Source organism: Talpa europaea (genome assembly GCF_964194135.1).
Source record: "Talpa europaea genome assembly, chromosome: 14".
In the NCBI taxonomy this organism is placed as follows: domain Eukaryota; kingdom Metazoa; phylum Chordata; class Mammalia; order Eulipotyphla; family Talpidae; genus Talpa; species Talpa europaea.
The window spans coordinates 523617-543317 of NC_140082.1; the positions used below are offsets into that span (position 1 = coordinate 523617).

Here is a 19701-nt window from a genome sequence, read left to right on the forward strand (position 1 = left end):
GGCTGGCCAAGGGCTGCGGGAGCGCCGTGGCCGGGCCGGGGCCGTCAGCAGGACATGGTGCACGGGTCCCAGGGGTCAGGGTTGTTTCCTCCGCCCTATCCCCCCTGGCTGCTGGCTGCGCGGTGCCCAACTACTGCCATGCGAGATCCGGCTCTGCCCCTGCCGCCAGCTCCACGGCCATCAGTCACGGCCCTCTCTGCGGTGGGGCCGGGGTATGCCCGGCCCTCTCTGCGGTGGGGTCGGGGTGTGCCCGGCCCTCTCTGCGGTGGGGTCTGGGTGTGCCCGGTCCTCTCTGTGGTGGGGTCGGGGTGTGCCCGGCCCTAGGCGAGGGACAAAGCTCTGTGCTCAAAAAGGAGCTGCCCCTGACCAGCTTGGGCCTTTGAACAAGCACAGACGCTCGTGGAAGGCACCACGTGATCCTGGAAAGCATGGGGTTCCCGCCCCTCCCCATAATCAAGCTCTGGGCGTGGCTTCTCCCAGAAACCGCTGCCACCAGGCCTGAGGGGCCACCCCAGGGCAGCCCACGGCCTCTGGAGAGTGGACCAGGTCCTGGGCTGGCCCCTCCGAAGCAGCTCTTTTCAACAAGGGCGCGCTGACCGCAGCCACCAGCTGGCCCAGCTCCCTGCCGCGCCCTCCACTCCATCCCCCGCCCAGCCGCAGAGCAGGCCAGGGAGGCCTGGGACGGCAGCCTCTTTGCTAGCTGCCCTGCCGGCCAAGGCACCTCAGGGGACACCTGCAGCTGCCGCCCAGTGTGTGTGTGGGGGGTCGAGGTACTCACAGTCAGCCGCGTACTCCTCCACAGGGGGCTGTGCGGCGGCGCCGCCTTCCACGGCGGGCTGGGGTGGGGCTGGACTGTCAGCCTGGGCTTTCCGGACCAGCACGGCCAGGGGGTGATCTGGGTCCACCACCTTCAGAGGCTGCAAGAGAGGGTATGCTCACACCGGCCTCACCGTCTAAGCCACACGCAGCTCTCCCATGGCAAGCAGGCCCAGCACAACCCCCTGACCCCTCAGGAGCTCAAACTGTGGTGAGTCAAGCTAGGGGAGTCCTGGAGGGACTCAGCACTCCCACTTGACGCTTCCCACTGAGCGTGACAAGGGCGAGCAGGCCCTGGCAGCTACCAGCTCATCGGGCTTTGGGGCATCTGTCCTCCCAACTATTTCTTTTTCCTAAACATTTATTTACTTACGTGTAACAGAGATATTTAATAGCAAATAAAGATATTTGCTTTTAAAGATATTTAAAAGCTGGGGTACAGGCCAGACATGAAGGGGGAGAGGATCCACCAGAGACAGCAGGGAAGAGACTGAAACACAGAGCAGGCAGACTGACTGAAATCCACTGCTGAGGGGAGCAGCGGGGAGACAGGAGAGGTCTGCTGCGGCATGTGGGTTGCTCCCTGGCTGGCTGGGGATCGAACTCGTGCTGCAGAGGCTGCGGGTTGCTTCATAGTGCGGTGCTTAACCCCTTGCGCCACCACAGAGGCCCCCTCTCAGGTATTTGGTTTTTTTTTTTAAAAGATTTATTTATTTATGGATACAAGAGCTGGGATACAGGCCAGAGGTGCAGGGAGTGAGAGGAGTCACCAGAGACAGAACAGGGAGCAGAACAGGCAGACTGACAAAATACACTGCTGAGAGGAGCAGCGGGTGAGACAGGAGAGGTCTGCTGTGCCATGTGGGTCAGCTCCCTGGCCGGGGATCGAACTCGTGCCGCAGAGGCTGCGGATTGCTTCATAGGTTGCGTCTTAACCCCTTGCGCCACCAGGGAGGCCCCTCTGCCCCCCAGCTATTTCTAATCATTAACCACTAAGGGTTAAGTCCGCCTGTCAGCAGCCTGCCCTCAGAGTACACCACGCCCCAGACCTGCTGAGAAGGCAGGTGCGACTGTGGTCAGCCGGCTGGCCGGCCGTGCTGGGTCAGCCCTTCCCCAGGGGGAGTGAGCCGGGAAACCTCCCACTTTGGGGTGACACAGAGCTACCTGAGAAGGGGGGAGTTCACGCCGCACATGCTCTTGCTGCCTGAACACGCAGGGCCTGTGAAGCCACAGTCTCCGTGGCCAGTCTCCTAGCCTTGCCCACCGTCCCGCTCATCCTGAATAGCCCCGTGGAGTCAGAGCAGGTGGACGCAGCCTGCTCGTGAGGGTTACGAAACGGCCCACGAGACGGCAGGCCCTGCCGCCGAGCCCCCCACCCCAGCGGGAACACCCCAGGGGCAGCTGCCCATGGGAGCGGCTCCGTGGCTCTCTCCCTCGCCCGCCCTGTGGGGGCACAGCTTAGAGCGGCAGCGAGTACGGGACAAGGCGAGACCTTCACGAGCTCCTCCAGGCGGCTGCACTTCTTGGAGGCGAAGAGCGAGGGGTGCAGGTAGTTCCCATCGTCCTCCTCGTCCTCCTCATCCGAGCTGAGCCCTGGCTCTGGAAGCGAAAGCACAAGTTGGGGCCCTGGCCAGCCAAGGCGGAAACCCGGGCAAGCAGGCAGGCCAGAGCCGGCGGTCGCTGCTGTCCCAACCGCCCCAGATGGTTCCCGGCCTCTCCCGCTCAGCAGGGAGCCGGTGTGTCTGTCCTTAGAGGGAAAGTCACAGCTGCCCCGTGAGAATAAGAGGCCAGCAGAGCTCTCCATCAACCCGGAACGAGCACCGCGGGAGCTGAGCTCTGTGGTGGGACCGGCATGAGCAAGCTGGAAGCCACTCTGGCCGAGGAGACCCGCCCGCAGGCCCGCCCAGGGAGGCCGCTCTGTGCGCGGACCCTTCCAGAGGCAGGTGTGGTGGCAAAGTGCCGGCCAGGCCGAGAGCAGTTAGCATCACTCATGCCTGGGCCCTCGGGGAGCCGCGGGGAGCAGGGAGCACCCAGAGAGACGTTCCGAGTGTCCCCCGCAGCCAAAGTGCGGGGAAAATGCCCGACCTGGCTGTGCGGTCTGAGCACACAGCACTAGCGTTGCCCCGTCCGCAGATGTCAGGTTAATAAGACTTGTGAGGCTTTCGAGCCCACGCATGAGGGTGTGCGGACGTGTGCCCGCCCTGAGGCAGGAGCTCCCTCCGAGGCTGCCCGCTCCCCCGCCCCGCCCCGCCCGTGCCGCTTACTCTTCCTCTCGTCGGCCCTGCCCTCGGCCAGCACCGTGTAGCGCCCCTCCTTCATGGCTTTCTGGATGAACTTGTAGTAGGGGTTGAGGTAGTGGTCGAAGCGCAGGAAGTCGAACTGGGAGTTCCGGGCCTGCTTGGCCTTGAGCATGATCTCGAACTGCGCACCCTGCCTGCACACAAAGCTGGCGGTGCGCTCGATGATGGCGTGCATCTTGGCCGTGGGCGGCTGCGGGCACACACGTTGGCGGGGTCAGCCTCCCTGCCCACCGCCATAGGGCTTAATAAGGCTGTCAGAGAACCCGGGGTTGCTGCTGCTGACTGGAAGTAAGAACCCGACCCTCTCCCGGGGCGGCCATTCCAGCCTGGTCCAGGAGAGCGGAGGGGGGATCAGCACATTCCACATAACAGGGTCTCATCTGGGCTCTAAGAGGGGCTCGGGCGCGACCCCCAGATTTCGTGTGTGTGCTCGCGTTTCCCAGGAGGATTCCCAAGGGTCTAAGAGTCACTCCTGCCTTTTCTCAGGCGGGAGCAGCGACACAGGCTCGGGAAACCGCCCTCTGGGCCGCGAGCTCACGCCGTCTTTCCCGCGCCCACCTCCACCGAACACGGGGCTCCAGTTCACCAAGCTCCTGTGTGGCTGGCCAAAACGGGGGCCACGACCAGGAATCGAGGCCGCCTCCCCCGCTGGTGGGCAACTTGACCTCAGGCACCCCGCACCCCCATGGTGCCACAGCTACGCGTCTCCACGCCACAGGAGAGGGCAACACCGAGACATCAGTGAATGGGGGGGGGGGGGGGGCGGGCGCGGAGTTTTCCTCATAAAAAACAGGGAGCCAAGGGTCCAGGATGAAGCCTGCACAGAACAGAGCTGCCCTGACTTTCCAACTTCGCTCCTGAACGCGGGTCGTCCTCGCACTTAGAGGAGAATGAACTGACCCCCAAATAAATGCTGCTCCAGGGACAGACCCACACCCCGTGCGATTGTCACTCCCTGGCAACATGGCACGCCACACGCACACGAACCCCAGGCGTCCTCAGCACCCAGGCACCAGGCCCGCGGGCACGACAGCAACACCGGGTGCTTCACAGGCCGGCAAGGCAGCAGCAGCCGGAGGCCCCGCGCCCGGGGCGCTCTCCATCCATGCGGCCCTGACCAGGCGAGACAGCCTGGGGCCGGAGTCAAGCCCCTCACCGGGTCGTAACCCGGGGGGTACAGCCACTCGGCCTCTCAGCCCCAGGCCCTTGTCTCACGGGGCGTCGTGGGTGAGGGCTGCTGTGCTGCCACCACTCAGCTGACGCAGGGAGGGGCACGCGCCCGGGGGCTGAGCTTGGTGTCCTGCCCGCCTTTCCCTGTCCACAGGATGTGGCCAAAGCAGCCAGTTTCCCTCCAAAACAGGGCTGGAGGCTTGTGGAGCAGGGGCAATCTGGTGGTTGGGGTCGGATGGGAGACCAAGCAGGCCTGGGGCCGGGGCCAGGGCCCAGCGGTGGCCTCAGTGCGGGGAGAGGCGGAGCAGAGGGCGGCGTGACAGGCTCGTCCACCTCCCGGCCAGGCTCGGGTGTGCGCCGGGGTGGACACACACTCACAAAGGGGACAGAGATGCAAGGGACTGGGGACTGACACAACCCTCACGTAGAGATGCCGCACCTCCCCGGGGCCTGCGTCCAGCCAGAACATGCCGAGGAAAACCCTTCATGTCGAGCACGCGGCCCTCCCAGACACGCTCGCGCAGCAAAAAGAAGTATAAAGACCCGCATGAAGAGGGGGCTCCCGGGTGCCACAGAGGGTGCCGGGATGAGTCCGGCTGCATGTCCTAGCAGGCCCCGGCCTTTATCCTGACAGGGGCAGTTTCGGGCTCCCGCGTGGGGCCGCCAGCAGGGACAGAGAGGACGAGGAGTGGCCTGGGACGCAGAGAGCCCAGGGCACCTGCTGAAATTCCAGCTCACTTTGCAGCAGGCGGGCAGGGAGGCCCCGCCCGGCTTCCCATCGGCGCAGGGTCTGGGGGGTCGCCAGGCCCCAGGCCAAAAGGAGGACACCAAGCAGAAGATGACAGGCTGAGAACCACAGAGTCACCCGAGGAGAAGCCAGAACACCTGACTGCAGGGCCCAGGGCCTGGGCTGATGGTGGCCCTCGGTCCACATAGCCAAGAGCCCGCCCAGCACCAGTGCTGGCGTGTCCCCCAGGCATGCCGCCTGGCCTGCGGCCCAGCGATCTCCAGCATCAGCTCTTCCTGGTCAGCGGGGAGCTGGCGGGCACAACTCTCCCCACAAATCTGACCCCATCGCAGCAATTCTCATAGCCCCGGGGGCAGCTGTGGGGCGATGGCTCCCACACAGGCTGCACGCAACATGACATAACCGAGGCCTGGGAGCGCAACGCGGACGCACGTACCAGCTCCACGTCAGGTGGCACGTTCAATCCTGAAGGGGCAACGAAAGGCTCCTCGTTTTCCTCTGAATTTTCAGCCTCGGTTTTTTCTGAATGAAAAAGAAAGACAGGACCTGAGAACAGCACAGTACGTGCAGGGCCTGGCGAGACCCCAGCACCGCCTCCGGGCTTCTGCCCCACCCTCGGGGGTGACACCAGCACTGGCGCACAGAGGCGGGGCGGGCGGCGCCTGCTCAGGCAGGCCTCAGCTCGGCCAGCCGTCCCTTCGCTGCGCAGAGTGCATCCAGGCCCGCGCGCTGCACCCCCCCCCGCCCCGCCCCCAGCACCAGGCAGAGCACAGGCGCCTAATTCCACAAAAACCAGCCGTCGTCGCGGTGAGTCGTAACCAGGAGCGACTGCCAGATGCCCCAAGGCTGACCTCCCTTGTACTAGTGTGCTCACGCCGGGGGGCCTGGTCACCAGCCGCGCATCAGAACACCTCCCACCACAGCCAGGCAAGGCACTAGGCCCTCTAAGCTCCGGCTCCTAAGGTGTCTCTCTGGGCCAAAACTGCTTAGGAGCCGACCGGTTTAAACACACAGCGAGATGTGCACCGGTTGAGGGGATGCTGTGACGCTGACAATTGAAGGGACTTCAACATCTACACGGGTTTCACTTCAAAAGACATGACGTGTGGGCCTCCCTGGTGGCGCAGGGGTGAAGTCTGTGCTATCAAGCTGTCGCCAGCCGCTGCAGCATGAGCTCTATCCTCCTCCTCAGCGGCCAGGGAGCAACCCGCAGGGCGCAGCAGACCTCTCCCGTCGCCCCGCTGCCCCCCTCAGCAGTGGATTTCAGTCAGTCCACCTGTTCTGCTCCCCACTCTGCCTCTGGTGAGTCATCTCAGCCCCACACCTTTGGCCAGCACCCCAGTTCTTGCATGCATGAACAAAATAAATCCTAAAGAAAAACCACCAAATCAACTAAACCTGCATCAAATGTTCCCACCACACACAATGGGGCCGCTGAGGAGACCAACTCCCGCCCCCTGCCAAGCTGGTCCTCCGTGAGGCCAGGACAGAGCGCCTGGCAGCGGGGGCTGGGCGGAGGCTCACAGGTTATGCGGTGGGAGCTGCCAAGCACACCTTGCTCTCACTGAAGAACTGGGGTGAACGTGGGAGCAGCTGCACTGCTGCCCGAAAACCCCCGGGGACAGCGCCACCCTGCAACCCGGGGAGACCAGCCACACCGACGTGCAACACATTCGCTAGCAACTCATCCCCTCAAAGCTCTCTGGGGACGCCCAGAGCGCGTGTGTAAAAATGTCACTTTCACTGCCGCCTCCTAAAACAATGCGCCGAGGCCCTTCCTGGTTCACCCCCAGGTAGAGGCGTCCTGGGGCCAGGCAGCCCACCCTCCTCCGCTGTCTCCTGGCTCACACGCGCGCACGTGCACACAAATGGCCCTAGCAGCAGCGATAGAAACCATTTCTAGTGACCTTTTCTCACTGCAAAAAGAAAACAACCCGTAATAATGGTGACAATTCACGAAAGCCTAGAGGATTGCAGCCAGCCTGAAAACGGTAAGCCGAAAGAGGAGCTTTCTCCCAGAAACGCAGGTGCCGGAGGCTGCTTCGGCCCTCGCGAGGTCTCAGGGTCCTGAAGCCTGCGGGGACATGGGAGTTTAAGGCCAAGGGACATTCAGAAACACAGCGACGGCTCAGGAGGACAACAGTAGAGCCCAATTTTTAGACAGATGCCATCTGACCGCTAGCGGTACTGGGCGCACAACTGAGCCCTATCACACGTGTGCACAGAGATGGGGCGTGTGTACACGTGGACGTGCACAATGTTTTGCGTGCACACACAATTCACACGTGCCAGTGGAAGTTAGACATGAAAGGTGAAGCCGTGGATTTGATGGGGGCCCAACTCCACCGTGAACATGCGCCCTGGGCGGCCACCGGCAAGAGGAGTGGTCCAAGGCTGTAACGAGGCCTCTCTCGTCACTTAGCGCACGACTACACAGAGACAACAGCTCCACGCCTAGAATAGGGGCTGTCCACTTGTTTCTGGAAGGCGCCAGGTGGCAAATATTTCTAGTGCTCGGGGCCGCATGCTTTCTGCCACCAAGGGGCAGAAGCAAGTGGCTGGCTGGCGGGGGTGTGCCCACACAGCTTCACAAGGCCCGCCCCTAACCTGTACAGAGTTCAGGGATTAACACTGTGGATCTTCCCAGTGTGGCTCAACCTTGCTGGCTGTCACAGACCTCAAGTCCACAAGTGCGGTGGGGGCGGCCCGCGAGCCTTCTTCCTGGCCCGACGCTTGCCCATGTGAGCTGGCAGAACGCACACGGCAGAGAGGTGGTCACAGGACCCCAGCTGCGGTCTAGCAGAACCTAGCGTGGTTAACGGAATCGGGTCACAGGAACGAGAGGCCACTTCTCAGACCTTCGAGAACATTCCCAGAGCACCTCCGTTGTGGGGAATAGTCAGGTTCAAACTGAGGTGCACATGTGGACGTGACAAGGGCTCCACCCAACGCTGCCAAGTGACCGTTGAGAAGGCTCTGAAGCTTGGCGAATGAGGGTTCTTCCACCCACGAGGAAAGGAGCTGAAGAGAACAAGGCGCGCCTCTGGGTAGTCAGCCCCGAGCCCCGCTCATGGGACGGGAGCCCAGAGCAGCTAGCTGTAAGATACAGGGTGGCAGCATCTGGCTTTGCCATTAAACTGTAGGAAGCTCTTCATGGTTGTTTGGAGAAACCAAAAAAGTTCCAACAGCGCAATCAGTGAGCCGGAGAGACAGATGCCTGGACGCGGCAGTCTAGATACGCCAGTGTCCTTCCTTCCACGCTGCTCTTCAAATGGAACCCCCGACTACGGTGCTCCAGCCCCAGCGAGTTAGGTTCGTGCCACTGCTGCTGATTATCCGTCTTCGGGCCATCTGCGGGATGTAAGAAAGGCGCTCGAGGCTCACCAAGGTGGCCCAGGCGCCCGCGTCCACCTAGTTGACCTTCTCAGCGCAGTGCTTCATCCAAGGGCTGTCTGGACACCGCGTGCCGAAGGGTGTGGGACGTGCTGCCTGTGCCGGCCGCCCCGAGCTGCGTCCGCCACAGGACGCTGTCGCTGACCCGCTGTCGGCGGGCGCACGCTGCTCGCTGCCCATAACAGCTCAGACGACATGCCCGCCCCATCGCTATCTTCTTAACATTCAAAACCCAGAGAGTTAATTCGGAGAAGCAGCCAGGTAAACGCTCTCATCGCGCATCATAAAGTACCGATGTGGATGTGTCCGCACCCCCCGCCTGAGCAGGACGGCTCGTGCTGTTTCCTCGCGGTGACCAGACTCCGGGGACCCGTCGTCATCTCAGCCGGAAGCCGCAGCCGCTCGGCACCGGGCAGCCAAGGCCTGGCTTTGCAAGGGCCCCGAGCCGGGGCCGGAGGACCCCGTGCAAACACAGCAGCCCAGCAGTGGAATCCAGGGTGAGAGACGATGCGAGGTGTCTAGATCCAATGCAGAACCTGAGGTCTGGGCTCGCTTCATCTCCAGCAGCGGCGCCTCCACTGGCTCCCAGTCCCGTCTTGCTGCAGGGAGGAGACCGCTGCGCCCGGGTCACAGGGCGCGCGCGCGTCCGGTGCAGTGTGCCGAGGCCCGCCCGCCCGCCTGCGGCCTCTCACCTCTGTGTTTGGAAGGCTCCTCTTCCTCCGTCGGCTCTGACGGGTCGTAATAGTCGCTGCCGTAGGTGAACCCCACTGCGTTATAGCCCCCGTCCTCTGCCAGGGCTTCACTCAACCGCTTGTATTCTTCCTCTTGAATAAAAACGAGAACTTTATTAACAAAACGGAAACTTACTGAGAAAAATTTTACATATTGCTAAAGTCGTTGCTACCAGTAAAGCATACAACGCATTTGTTTGTCAGCCTCTTTTTGAGGCAAAAATCTTTGTAAAATTCACACTTCACATCTACCAATATGTACTCGTGCCAGTACATGTTTACCCACAGACAGCAGAATACACATCTTTTGTGAAAAATTTCGTCCTGCTGAGAAACTTGGGGATTAAGAACTGTAGTAAAGATCGTTACGGCAAAGACAAGAACATCGATTTTAATTTATACGATACTGTTAAAGGAGAACAGTTAAAGAGTTTGGTTTTTGTTTTTTCAAATCCCAGTCTGCCCTCAAAAGCTGGGAAAATTCTCTGTGGCTCTATATATAAACTATCCTGAGGTCCTCTCAGAACGCAAAGACTCCTGTTTTTCCAATCCACTGGGTACTGTCAAGATAATATCAGAAAGAGTGAGTATAAAAAAATGAATGGGAGTAAATTTTTAAATACTTAAAAAATTTTTTAAAGTTTGTTGCTTAAGTAAGTTTTTCTTGAGCAGTACCTTGCCTTGCCTCCTCCTCAAGCAAGTCCGTATGCAAGGCTAAATACCTCTCTTCATCACACAGGGCCTCTATTCGAGCCTCCTCTTCAGAAAGCTGGTAGTCTCTGTTCCAGGTGGAATACTCGGCATCGTACTCAGAGAGGTCATGCAGGTGACCACGCCCGTCGTATCTGCAATGTGAACACGCTGGTCAGTGGGGAGAACGCGACACGCGGCTGGGCGTGTGAGGTCTGAGAGGTATACTTACCGATTAAAATAAGAAAAACATGAAAACAAACAGAAAACCTCTTCTCAAATTTACATTTAACTCGGCTAGTCACATCTCACCTACTGTTAAACTGGAGTTCTCTTAGCAAAGCCTCAATCCCTTCACACGACATGAGACCGAGAAAGGTAAGCAGCCGCGCAGCCGCGCAAGCGGCGCCCACTTCGCCGGCAGTTCTTACCGTTTACGGTTTGGTCAACCATTCAATGCCATTTGCCAGAAAAATAAAAAAACAAAAAAATTTTTTTTCTGAAAAGTCAAATATCATAGCTTACATTCACACAAACCGAATACATAAATACCTATCCGTAAGAACCCAACGGTCGAAATTTCCTCGCTTCTTTCTGCTAGTCCCGAACTCTCAGGAGAGATCTTCACCAAAGAAACTCGCGTCCATGGGAGGTAAAATCTTGGCTAGGCTCGCCCCTAGCCCCTTGGCTGAGGAAATAAGTGCTGGGTTACGTGATAGAGAGACACACATACATCGGAACAGCGACATGGACATGCAGTTTAAGGAGGTTCACTGGGCACGAGCGGCGCCCTCGAAGAGGCAGGGGACGCTTCCCCGCAGGCGGCAGCCCAGGACAACACCCAGGGCGCCGCGCACGTGTGCCCGCCCGGCTCGCGGCACTTTAGCCGAGCTGGCCTCAGAGGGCCCTGGCGGCTGCTCTGAACACGAACGACTCGACACAGCCGTCGGGCCCGTCGGGCCCCGCACGAGCGAGCCGGCGAGGTTTTCTCAGTAACGCTCGGATCGAGGGTCGCGGAAACGAGGAGCGACGACCCGGCCGGCCTCGTCCTTCCTGCGGCCTTTGGCAGACAGGGCTGAGGCCCGCCCTCGAGGGGCAGGCCAGGAGTCCAGGGCACACGAGCGACGGATTTCGTTAAGCGTCAATTTTATTTTCACTCCGCCGTAAACCTCCTTAACTCACAAGCTCGGCGACGAGCAGCCGCGGCTCCGGCGGCCGGGCCCACGCGCGCCCGCGGCGTGTCGGACGCGAGCGGCCGCCGGGGCGCCCCGGACAAGAGCGCGCAGGGGCCGCGCGTCCGGGCGCGGCGGGGCGAGCGGCGCCCCCGGGCCGGGTCGGGCCCGCGCTCCGGGACCCGGCGGCCCCCGGGCGGCCCCCGGGCGGCCCCGCCGGGCGCCCCCCGCGGAGACGGGCGTCGGGCGAGCCGTCGGGCCGGGCCCGAGCCGCGGGGCGGCGGGGTCCCCAGCGCGGGGCGGGGCTCCGGGCGCGAACAGCCCGCGGGGCGCCGGCGAGGCCGCCCTGGACCCGCTCCGCGCGCGGCGCCTGCGGGAGCCCCGGCCTCGGGCGGCAGCGCCCCGCTCCGGCCCGGGGGCTCGGGCCGCCGCCGCGCTCGCCGGGCGCGGGGGGCTCGGGCCGCGGCCTGGCGGGCCCGGGGGCGCAGGGCCGGCGAGGGCGGCCCCTGGCCGCGGCGCGGAGCCGCCCGGACCCCGCCGGCCGCGGCGACGCCTCCGGGCCGGGCCGGGCCGGGCCGGGTCCTGGGGGCCGGGCCCGGAAGCCTGTCCGGGCCGGCGAGCGGCGGGGGCGGGCGGGGGCAGCGGCGGGCGCGGGGAGGAACCGACCTGTCGACGAGGATCTTGGGGTCCCCCATCCAGGGGATGAGGTGCTGTCCCTGCTCCTGCGCCAGCGCGCGCTCGTCGTCGCGGAAGAGCTTGCAGGCGTAGCCGAAGACCAGCAGCTCCGCCCGGCCGCCGCCCGCGCCCGCCGCGCCGGGCCCGGCCTCCTCCGCGCCGCCCTTGCGCTCGGCCTTGGCGCGGCCCCCGCTCGCGCCGTACATGGCGGCGTCGCGTCCGCAGTCCCGCCGCCGCCGCCGCCGCCCCTCAGTCCCGGGCGCCGCGTCCCGGCCCCGAGCGCGCCGCCGCCGCCATCGCGGGCCACAAAATGGCGGCGCCGCCGCTTCCGGCCCGCGGCTTCCGGCGCAGGTTCGCGGCCTCGGCGGCGTCGCGGGCCCGGCCCGGGGCGCCCCGCCCCGCCCCGCCCCGCCCCGCCCCGCCCGGGGGCGCCTCGTCGGGGCGGCCGCGCCGCTCTTCCCGCCGCGGGGCTCCCGGGCCGCCCGGGCGGTGGCGAAAGCGCAGCCCCGAACCGGCGCCTCGGCCGGGGCACGCCCGGGCGTGCGCGCGCCTGGGGCTCGGGGCCGCGCGTGGCGGGGGCTCGGGGGCGCGCGGGCAGGGGGCTGGGGCTGGGGGCTCGGGGGCGCGCGGGGCCGGGGCCTAGGGGCTGGGGCTCGGGGGCGCGCGTGGCGGGGGCTCGGGGGCGCGCGGGCATGGGGCTGGGGCTGGGGGGCACGGGGGCGCGCGGGCAGGGGGCTGGGGCTGGGGGGCTCGGGGGCGCGCGGGGCCGGGGGCGCGCCGCGGGGGCTCAGGGCGGGGTTCCGGGGACGCCAGTGCTTTTGAGGCTCGGGCGTCGGGGGCTTCCGAGGTGGGGCGCTGCGGGCGCCGGGGATGTCGGGGGCTGGAGTTTTCGGGGCCCGCGGGCTGGCTCTTCCCGGGGCGGTCGCTCCTTTCCCCGGAGCCCCAGGGTCTTGACCTCGCGGGAGAGAGCGCGGGGGCGGGGGGCGGGGGGGGCGGGGGGCGTTGCCAGGCCCCGGCCCCGGCCCCGGCTGCGGGGTGACTTGGGGCTGCGCCGCGCGAGCCCCCCGGTGGCTCCCCGGACGGCGTCCTGGTCGGCTCTGCGGCCGCTGCTCGGAGGGGGCACCCCCAGTTCAGAGGGGGCACCCCCAGTTCAGAGGGGCGCACCGCGTTCGCCGAGGCGCCGCGGGGGCCTCAGAGGCGCCTCCGTCCACACGGGGCCGGGGGCGGCGTCTCGCTCGGGTGGTGACCCGGACGCCCGCGACCCCGCCGGGACGGGCCGGACCCGCGCAGCTGCGCCGGGGCTTCCCCGCCCCCGCCCCGGGGCTCGGCCCCGCCCCCGGCCCGCTCGGCCCCGCCCCGCTCATCTAGGCTCCGCCCGCCAGGCCCCGCCCCGTTCAACTAGGCCCCGCCCCATTCATCTAGGCCCCCCCGGCCCCGCCCTTCATCTAGGCCCGCCCACCCGCCCCTCTCCGCCAGGCCCCGCCCCTCTCCGCCAGGCCCCGCCCCTCCCGGTCCCCCTTGGTCCCCCCCAGGCCTTCTCCTCCCCCAGCGCGACAGGCCGGGGGTATCCCCCCCCCCCCCCCGCAGGCCGCCTCTCCGCGCCCGGCGCCCGCGTGGCGGCTGCGGCCGCTCTGCCCTCGGGCGCCCTCCGGGCGGCGCAGGACCGGCAGCCGGGCTGCGGGCCCCACGACCTCCCTGGCGCCGCGGGGACGGACTGGCTGTGGACGGCAGTGGACGGCTGGCTGTGGACGGCAGTGGACGGCTGGCTGTGGACGGCAGTGGACGGCTGGCTGTGGACGGCAGTGGACGGCTGGCTGTGGACGGCAGTGGACGGCTGGCTGTGCACGGCAGTGGACGGCTGGCTGTGGACGGCAGTGGACGGCTGGCTGTGCACGGCAGTGGACGGCTGGCTGTGGACGGCAGTGGACGGCTGGCTGTGGACGGCTGGCGCTGCCCCGCCGGGGTCTGGCGTCTGGGCGTGTGCCGCACGGGGCACGGCCGCCCCGAGTCGCCTGGGCACCAAGCCCCGGGGGGCTCCGGGAGAGTCTCCACGCCGCGTGGAGGGAGCCACGGACGGAGCCACGGCTCTTGCTGACTCCAGACTGGGCCCCGCAGCCCGGCGGGCGGCCCCTCCCTGCACCCGGCCTGGGCGACGCCGTCTGCCACGCCCGCTCTGGCTGCTCCGCGCCCTGCTGCCCACCTGGCCCCTCGGCCGTCCGGCCTGACTGAGTCCTCCCTCCGTCAGCCGCGCTGGGCAGGAGGCACCCCGAGCCTGGCCCCAGGGCGGTGTTGTGGCCCAGCACGACTGCACATGGCGGCTGGCCGCCTCCTCCCCAGGGACCCACGGGTCCTCGCCCCGGGGGCCTAGCTCTCTGCGGCTCAGGGTGCAGTGGGCACAGGGCATCACTCACCGTCAGCACCGCTGCTCTGCCCACACCACCCCTCACAGGGACGGCCGCAGGGAAAGCCGCCGGAGCTGCACTACCCGGGCAGGCCCCTGGGGCTCAGGGACGGGCCCCAGCAGACAGGCTCAGCCTCAGGCACCTCTCAAGGCCACTTATCTGCCCTTCCCAGTGGTCTGGCTGCTCCACAGACTCTCAGATCCCAGCCACCCCACGGGCAGTCCGCGCCGGAAGCGCTCCAGGTGCCCACGGCAAGGACCCACCCCAAACCTACTAAGACAGCGGGCCCCGGGGACATGCGTTCCAGCGGAACCTGCAGGACGGTTGCTCTAGTGGGTGGCGGTGCTCCTGGTGTGCAGAGCCTGGCCCTGGGCAGTCTCCGTGGCGGCTGGCAAGCAGAGAGGAGGTTGAGGTGCCAGCGAATTTCCCTGAGGCTGGTGATCCTGGCAGACCCTCGGGAAGCCCCAAGCCCTCCCCGAGAGACGAGGGAAGCACCTGTGTGCTGAGTCCAAGTCGCAGAGGGGTGGTGTGCCGCTGCCTCGGACTTCCCCGCCTACACGCAGCGAGAAAACCCCATGGCCACGCGGATGGCATGGCCAGCAGCACCCACGGAAAGACAAGTCCCGCTCCACACGAGCGGTGCCCACCAAGCGGGTCTGCGGCTCGGCCTCCAGTCTGCGCGGATGTGCTTCCGGGGCGACACAGCTCCACTCCCGGCCAGAGGCAGCTCCGCGGCGTGCGAGGGGTCCCGAGGTGCGTGAGCTAGAGAGCTGGCTCCGGCCCCAGCCCCTGACGTCACCCGGCTGCCCTCAGCCGGCCCGTCGGGAGCAGATGGTGATCCATTGCCAGGAAACGGGGCTCCTTGTGCTCCCAGCCGCCCCTGGGCACCAGCACGTGGTGGTACCAGGGCCCCTTGGCACAGGGTCTGGGGATCACCATGTCCCCCCCTAAGCTTCTGCAGAGAGGCTGCGGAGGAGCCACCGGGGAGGGAGCCTTCTTGGAGGGGGCGGGTCTGGCCTGGCCTTCTAAGGGGGGCCCTTCAGGTGCTGGACAGGGTGGTGCTGGGAGAGGAGAGGCCAGCCGTCGTGAGAGCAGTGATGACAGCACAGCTTATTGCGCATCTGTTGTACAAGGAGCCCCAAACTGCTCCGAGCCTGGCCGTGACCTCATCCCATCTCCTCCTGTCCTTGGCAGGAGGCCCGTCATCATCAGGATCCCCCCCATCGCCATTATCACCACCAGGAAGGTCTCCAAGACCCCCACCCCCAGCACGGTGGCTCTTCTGTGAGCACCACTACGGCCCCTCGCCGTCGTCACCACCGTCGTGACTGGCACTGTCCTCCCCACTGCCAACACTGTCGCCACAGCCTGTCTCCTGACAAGGCCCAGGTGCCCAGCATGCCATGTTAGGGAACAATTTTTTTTAAAGATTTATTTATTAATTTATACAAGCACTGGGTACAGTCAGAAGCGCGGGAGGATGAGAGGATTCACCAGAGCCAGAGCGGGGAGCAGAGCAGGCAGAAGGACCGAAGGACACTGCTGAGGGGAGCAGCGGGCGGCAGGAGAGGTCTGCGCGCCATGTGGGACCCTTACCCGGCGGCCGGGGATCGAACCGGTACTGCAGAGGCTGCGGGCAGCTTTGCAACCCAGCGCTCAACCGCTGCGCCACCGGGGAGGCCCCATGTTAGGGAACAATTTTGATCAACATTTGCTGAGTGACTGGTCATCAGCTCCCAGTCTTCCCGCCGCCACGGCCGCACATCTGCGAGCACCTGAATGGACTTAAAGGTGTGTCGAGTCTCGCAGTCTGGATTCGTCCCGAGGCTATTCAGGATAAAGCACGCTCTCAGCTTCAACTCAGAAGCATCTTTCAGAAAAGGAAACTGCCCATCGGGAACATTCCAGCTGCTCTGTGTTGGGTTTGAGGCACAATGGGAGCTTTAGAGTGAGGGTTGTTCTGCCGCTGTGTCCACGCGGCTCAGGAGTGGGGCTGCACCTCCCAGGCCCTGCGGGTGTCAGCACCCTGGACAGGGACAGTGTCCCTCTGGCTGGGGCTGCTGTCTGGAGGGAGCCGAGGGGGAAACTGAGGCCTGAATCAGCAGGCACTTGCGAGGGGTGGCGCAGCGGGTGCCGGCCACCACGGGGGGCCCTGGCGTCACGCAGGCTTCCATGGCTTGTCCTTGACTACCCAGAGGGACTCGGCAGAGGTCATGGACCCATTCATAGGGACAGACTTTCTGCACAGCCACCGCCTGCTTCCCTGCAGCTCCCAGACAGGCCTGAGGGCCAGGGCCTGGGCCTGGGGGTGCCGGTGGTGGCCGGTGTTTGTGCTCACAAAGGTCAGACTCTGCGCGAGGGGCGAGGGGCGAGAGAAGAAAGCACCAGCTCCAGCTCCCGGGTTCCCCGAGGTGCCTGTTCCCGACCCCCTCCCGGCAGTGGCAGGACGAGCAAGGTGTCACCGGGCAGGTCCTCAGCTGGTGTCTGAGCGGGTCCCTGGCAAGGACCTTCTGAAGCACCAGGGATCTGAAGCGTTCTGCCCAAACCCCACGGGGGGCCAGGCTCCCGCTGATGGCGCCGGCTCCTGGCAGCGGGCCCCGGTGTGCGCCGGCTCGCTGGCGTGGGAAGAGCCTCATGCCCCCTGCACCCTGTCACCTCCGCGTGCCCCGTTCCGGTGGTGATTCACTCCCAGTCAAGGATTTTGTGTCCGTAAGCACATTCTAGGCATGTTCCATTGTTTCTGCGGGAGAAAAATTTCGGGAAGAGACTGGGGACTATGAGGAGCTCAAGTTCATGCTTCTTTTAAATCCCAGAGTTTCCCTTAACTTACAGATTCTTCAGAGCCAGCTGTCTCACCCTCTGCGGGAAGCATTCTTTTCTGGTAATGAGGCCTGTGTCTCCCAGAAGGCCCGTTTTTTTTATGTTAAGTGAGGTTCTGCTCCACTGCTTGAACATCCCCTCAGCTGTCAGAATCCAGAGAGGAGAGGCTACTTGCTTCTGGAAGGTTCTGTGGTTGGGATGTCACTATTCCCTAAAGCAATCTACGGATTCAATGCAATCTCTATCAAACTCTGACTCTCTCCTTACGGAAACAGACAAGCTGGTTCTAAAATGCTGTGGGGGGGTCTCTCCCGAGGCGCGGCGGGTTGAGCACAGTGCTGTGAAGCTTTCCGCAGCCTCTGCAGTGCCGTTCGATCCCCGGCTGGCCAGGGGGGTGACCCACACGGCGCAGCAGACCTCTCCTGTCTCCCCGCTGCTCCCCTCAGCGGTGGATTTCGTCAGTCTGCCTGTTCTGCTCCCCGCTCTGGCTCTGGGGAATCCTCTCACCCTCCCGCACTTCTGGTCTGTACCTCGGTTCTTGTATAAATAAATAAATCTTTAATAAAATTAAATAAAGTAAAATGCCTGTGGGGACGCCAGGGAGCCGGAGCAGCCAAACAATCTTAAAAAAAAAAGGACACAGTGGATGGTCACACTGACTGATTCCAACACTTACCACGAAGCTTCAGAAATCATCACAGGGAGGGAGCCATGAAGACCAAAGCAGCGGACTGACAGGCCAACTGACCAGCAGGTTGACAAGGGCACCCGGGCCACCCAGTGGGGACAGAACAACCTTCAGGAAAGGGAGTTGGAGAACTGAACAGCCTCTCGAGAAAGAATGGAAAGCAGTGCAGCTGGACCTGAGCTTCACCACACGCAAAAACAGGCTAAAGACCCAGTGTCTGAAGAGCTGAAACTATAAAACTCACAGAAGAAACCCCAGAAAATCCACATGACCTTGGACTTGGCAAGGCGTTTCAGATCCCAAAGCACAGGCAACAGAGTGAGACGCGGCGCGGAGCCCCGGGCAGGAGCCCCTCCAGCGCCGGCGGGTCCAAGCCACACGCCCGCGGTTACCAGCCGGGCACAGACACGCGCCCGCGCCAGGGCCTCGAGAACGTCGCATCCACCTAAGAACCTTTCAAGAGAGAAACGCAGGGAGGGGACAAGGCGGGGGTAAGTGGGCAGGAGTGGCCGAGCCCGGGTTGCGGCTTGCCTGCCTGTCCACCTGCCCTGGGGCTGGGGCGAGGGGCCTCGGGGTGGGGAAGCGCCGGACCGTCTGGTGAGGGCCTGGTGCCGGAGCACCACGGGCAGCTTCAGGCCACAGCGAGGGGCAACGCGCTGAGCTCAAAAGGGGCAATGGCTGCGAACAGACATTTCTCCAGGGACGCGCAGACGGCGGCGGCCGGGAAAGGCGCTTCCAGCGTCCCAGGGCCCCAGGGAGGCCAGGCTGAGGCCGAGAGGAACCCACCTCACGCCCGTCAGGATGGAGGAGCCGGTGCAGAGAGGGACCCGGAGCTCCGCGGCCCTGGGGGCCGGCTCCCTCCCCCTCCCGAGGCTGGGGGGCTGGTGCGGAGGGGCCCTGCCACCGAGGACCCCGCAGGCGGCCACCAGGGCAAACCCCGGAACCCAACACACCGGCCCAAAGGTCTCCCGTGCGCCCTGCGCAGCCCTCTCCTCCTGGGTCAGAACCCGCCCTCCCGAGTGTGCCTGACAGTGACCCCGCCGGCGCCATCAGCGGGGCCTGGCCGCGCAGCCCCTCGAGCACAGCTGGGTGGGGCCAGAGCCACCCGCAGGTGCCGCCCAGGGCCCCCACCTCACAGGGCAGGACCCCAGCCCGAGCGCCCCCACACCCGCAGCGGCGCCCCGTGCCCTGGGGTCTGGCTGGCCTCGGGGCGCGGACTTCCGCTGACCCTCGGGGCCCACTGAGGGCAGGTGGGGGCGAGCCCGAGGGGAGGGGGAGACCCCCAGTGAGGAGGGCGTGGGCACCCTGTCCAGCAACGATGGGGCGCTTGGCTGAGGCGGAGCCTGGGCAGGTCCGCCCCCACTGCCTCGCACCCCAGAAGCCCTGCCCCGGGAGGCCCGGGGGCGCCACCGGGGTGTTTCCTGGCAAACAGCTGCTCTCCAGGCCTCGGGGTGAGCCCGGGCTGGGAAAGGACCGCAGTGACCCCCCCAGAGCCACCACCTGACCCGGGTCCCCCGCTCTGCTAGTGCTGGGAGACCCCGGGGGGGAGGCCGTTCCCCAGACAAGGCCGCCTTGTGCGGCTTCTGAGGGCCTTTCACGGGGCGCCCCGACCAGCTGCGGTGGCCGCAGTGACCGCGACCCTTGGGGGGGAGGCGGGAGGGCAGCGGGGCGGGGGCGGCCTGAGGGGGCGCCGCGCGGTCCAGCTGCAGAATGGAGCGATGCCGGCGGAGCCTCCACAATGAGCAGTGGGGTGGGGTGTCTTCAGATTGGGGGCTCGGGGGCGACGTCACGGAGGGGAGACTCGGGCTGGGGTCTGTGAGATGAAAAGGCTCCCGGGCAGGGGCACCAAGAAGCACGAGACCCCACGGAGGAGCCGCACCCCGGGGCGTGGCCAGGCCGGTTCTGACAGGATGGACCCCTCATGCTGCCCTGCCCAGAGGGGCCTGGGAGGCCTCACGAGAGGAGCCCAGGGGCCTGCCCGCCCTGCTGCCCGTCGGGGCGCTGGCCAGGAGGGAAGTTGGAGGCCAGAGGGCTCAGGGCCCACAGCGTCGCGTGGGCTCAGGCTGGGAACATTCCTGGGGTGCTGGCAGGGGCAG

The 19701-nt window shown here is 65.2% G+C and overlaps 1 protein-coding gene across 2 annotated transcripts in view; it reads right to left on the bottom strand.

Annotated features, from left to right (window-relative positions):
* Positions 1-11901, bottom strand: part of SFSWAP (splicing factor SWAP) — a gene marked incomplete at both ends in the record, with an annotated part of 29657 nt that extends 17756 nt beyond the window's left edge. For both annotated transcript variants that reach the window (XM_084253446.1, XM_084253447.1), the window contains 7 exons: positions 779-917; positions 2309-2415; positions 3081-3306; positions 5471-5556; positions 9120-9251; positions 9834-10003; positions 11687-11901. In XM_084253446.1, coding sequence (XP_084109572.1) covers positions 779-917; positions 2309-2415; positions 3081-3306; positions 5471-5556; positions 9120-9251; positions 9834-10003; positions 11687-11901 — 1075 coding nt within the window. The remainder of the gene's footprint in view (positions 1-778; positions 918-2308; positions 2416-3080; positions 3307-5470; positions 5557-9119; positions 9252-9833; positions 10004-11686) is intronic.
* Positions 11902-19701: the final 7800 nt, after the last annotated feature.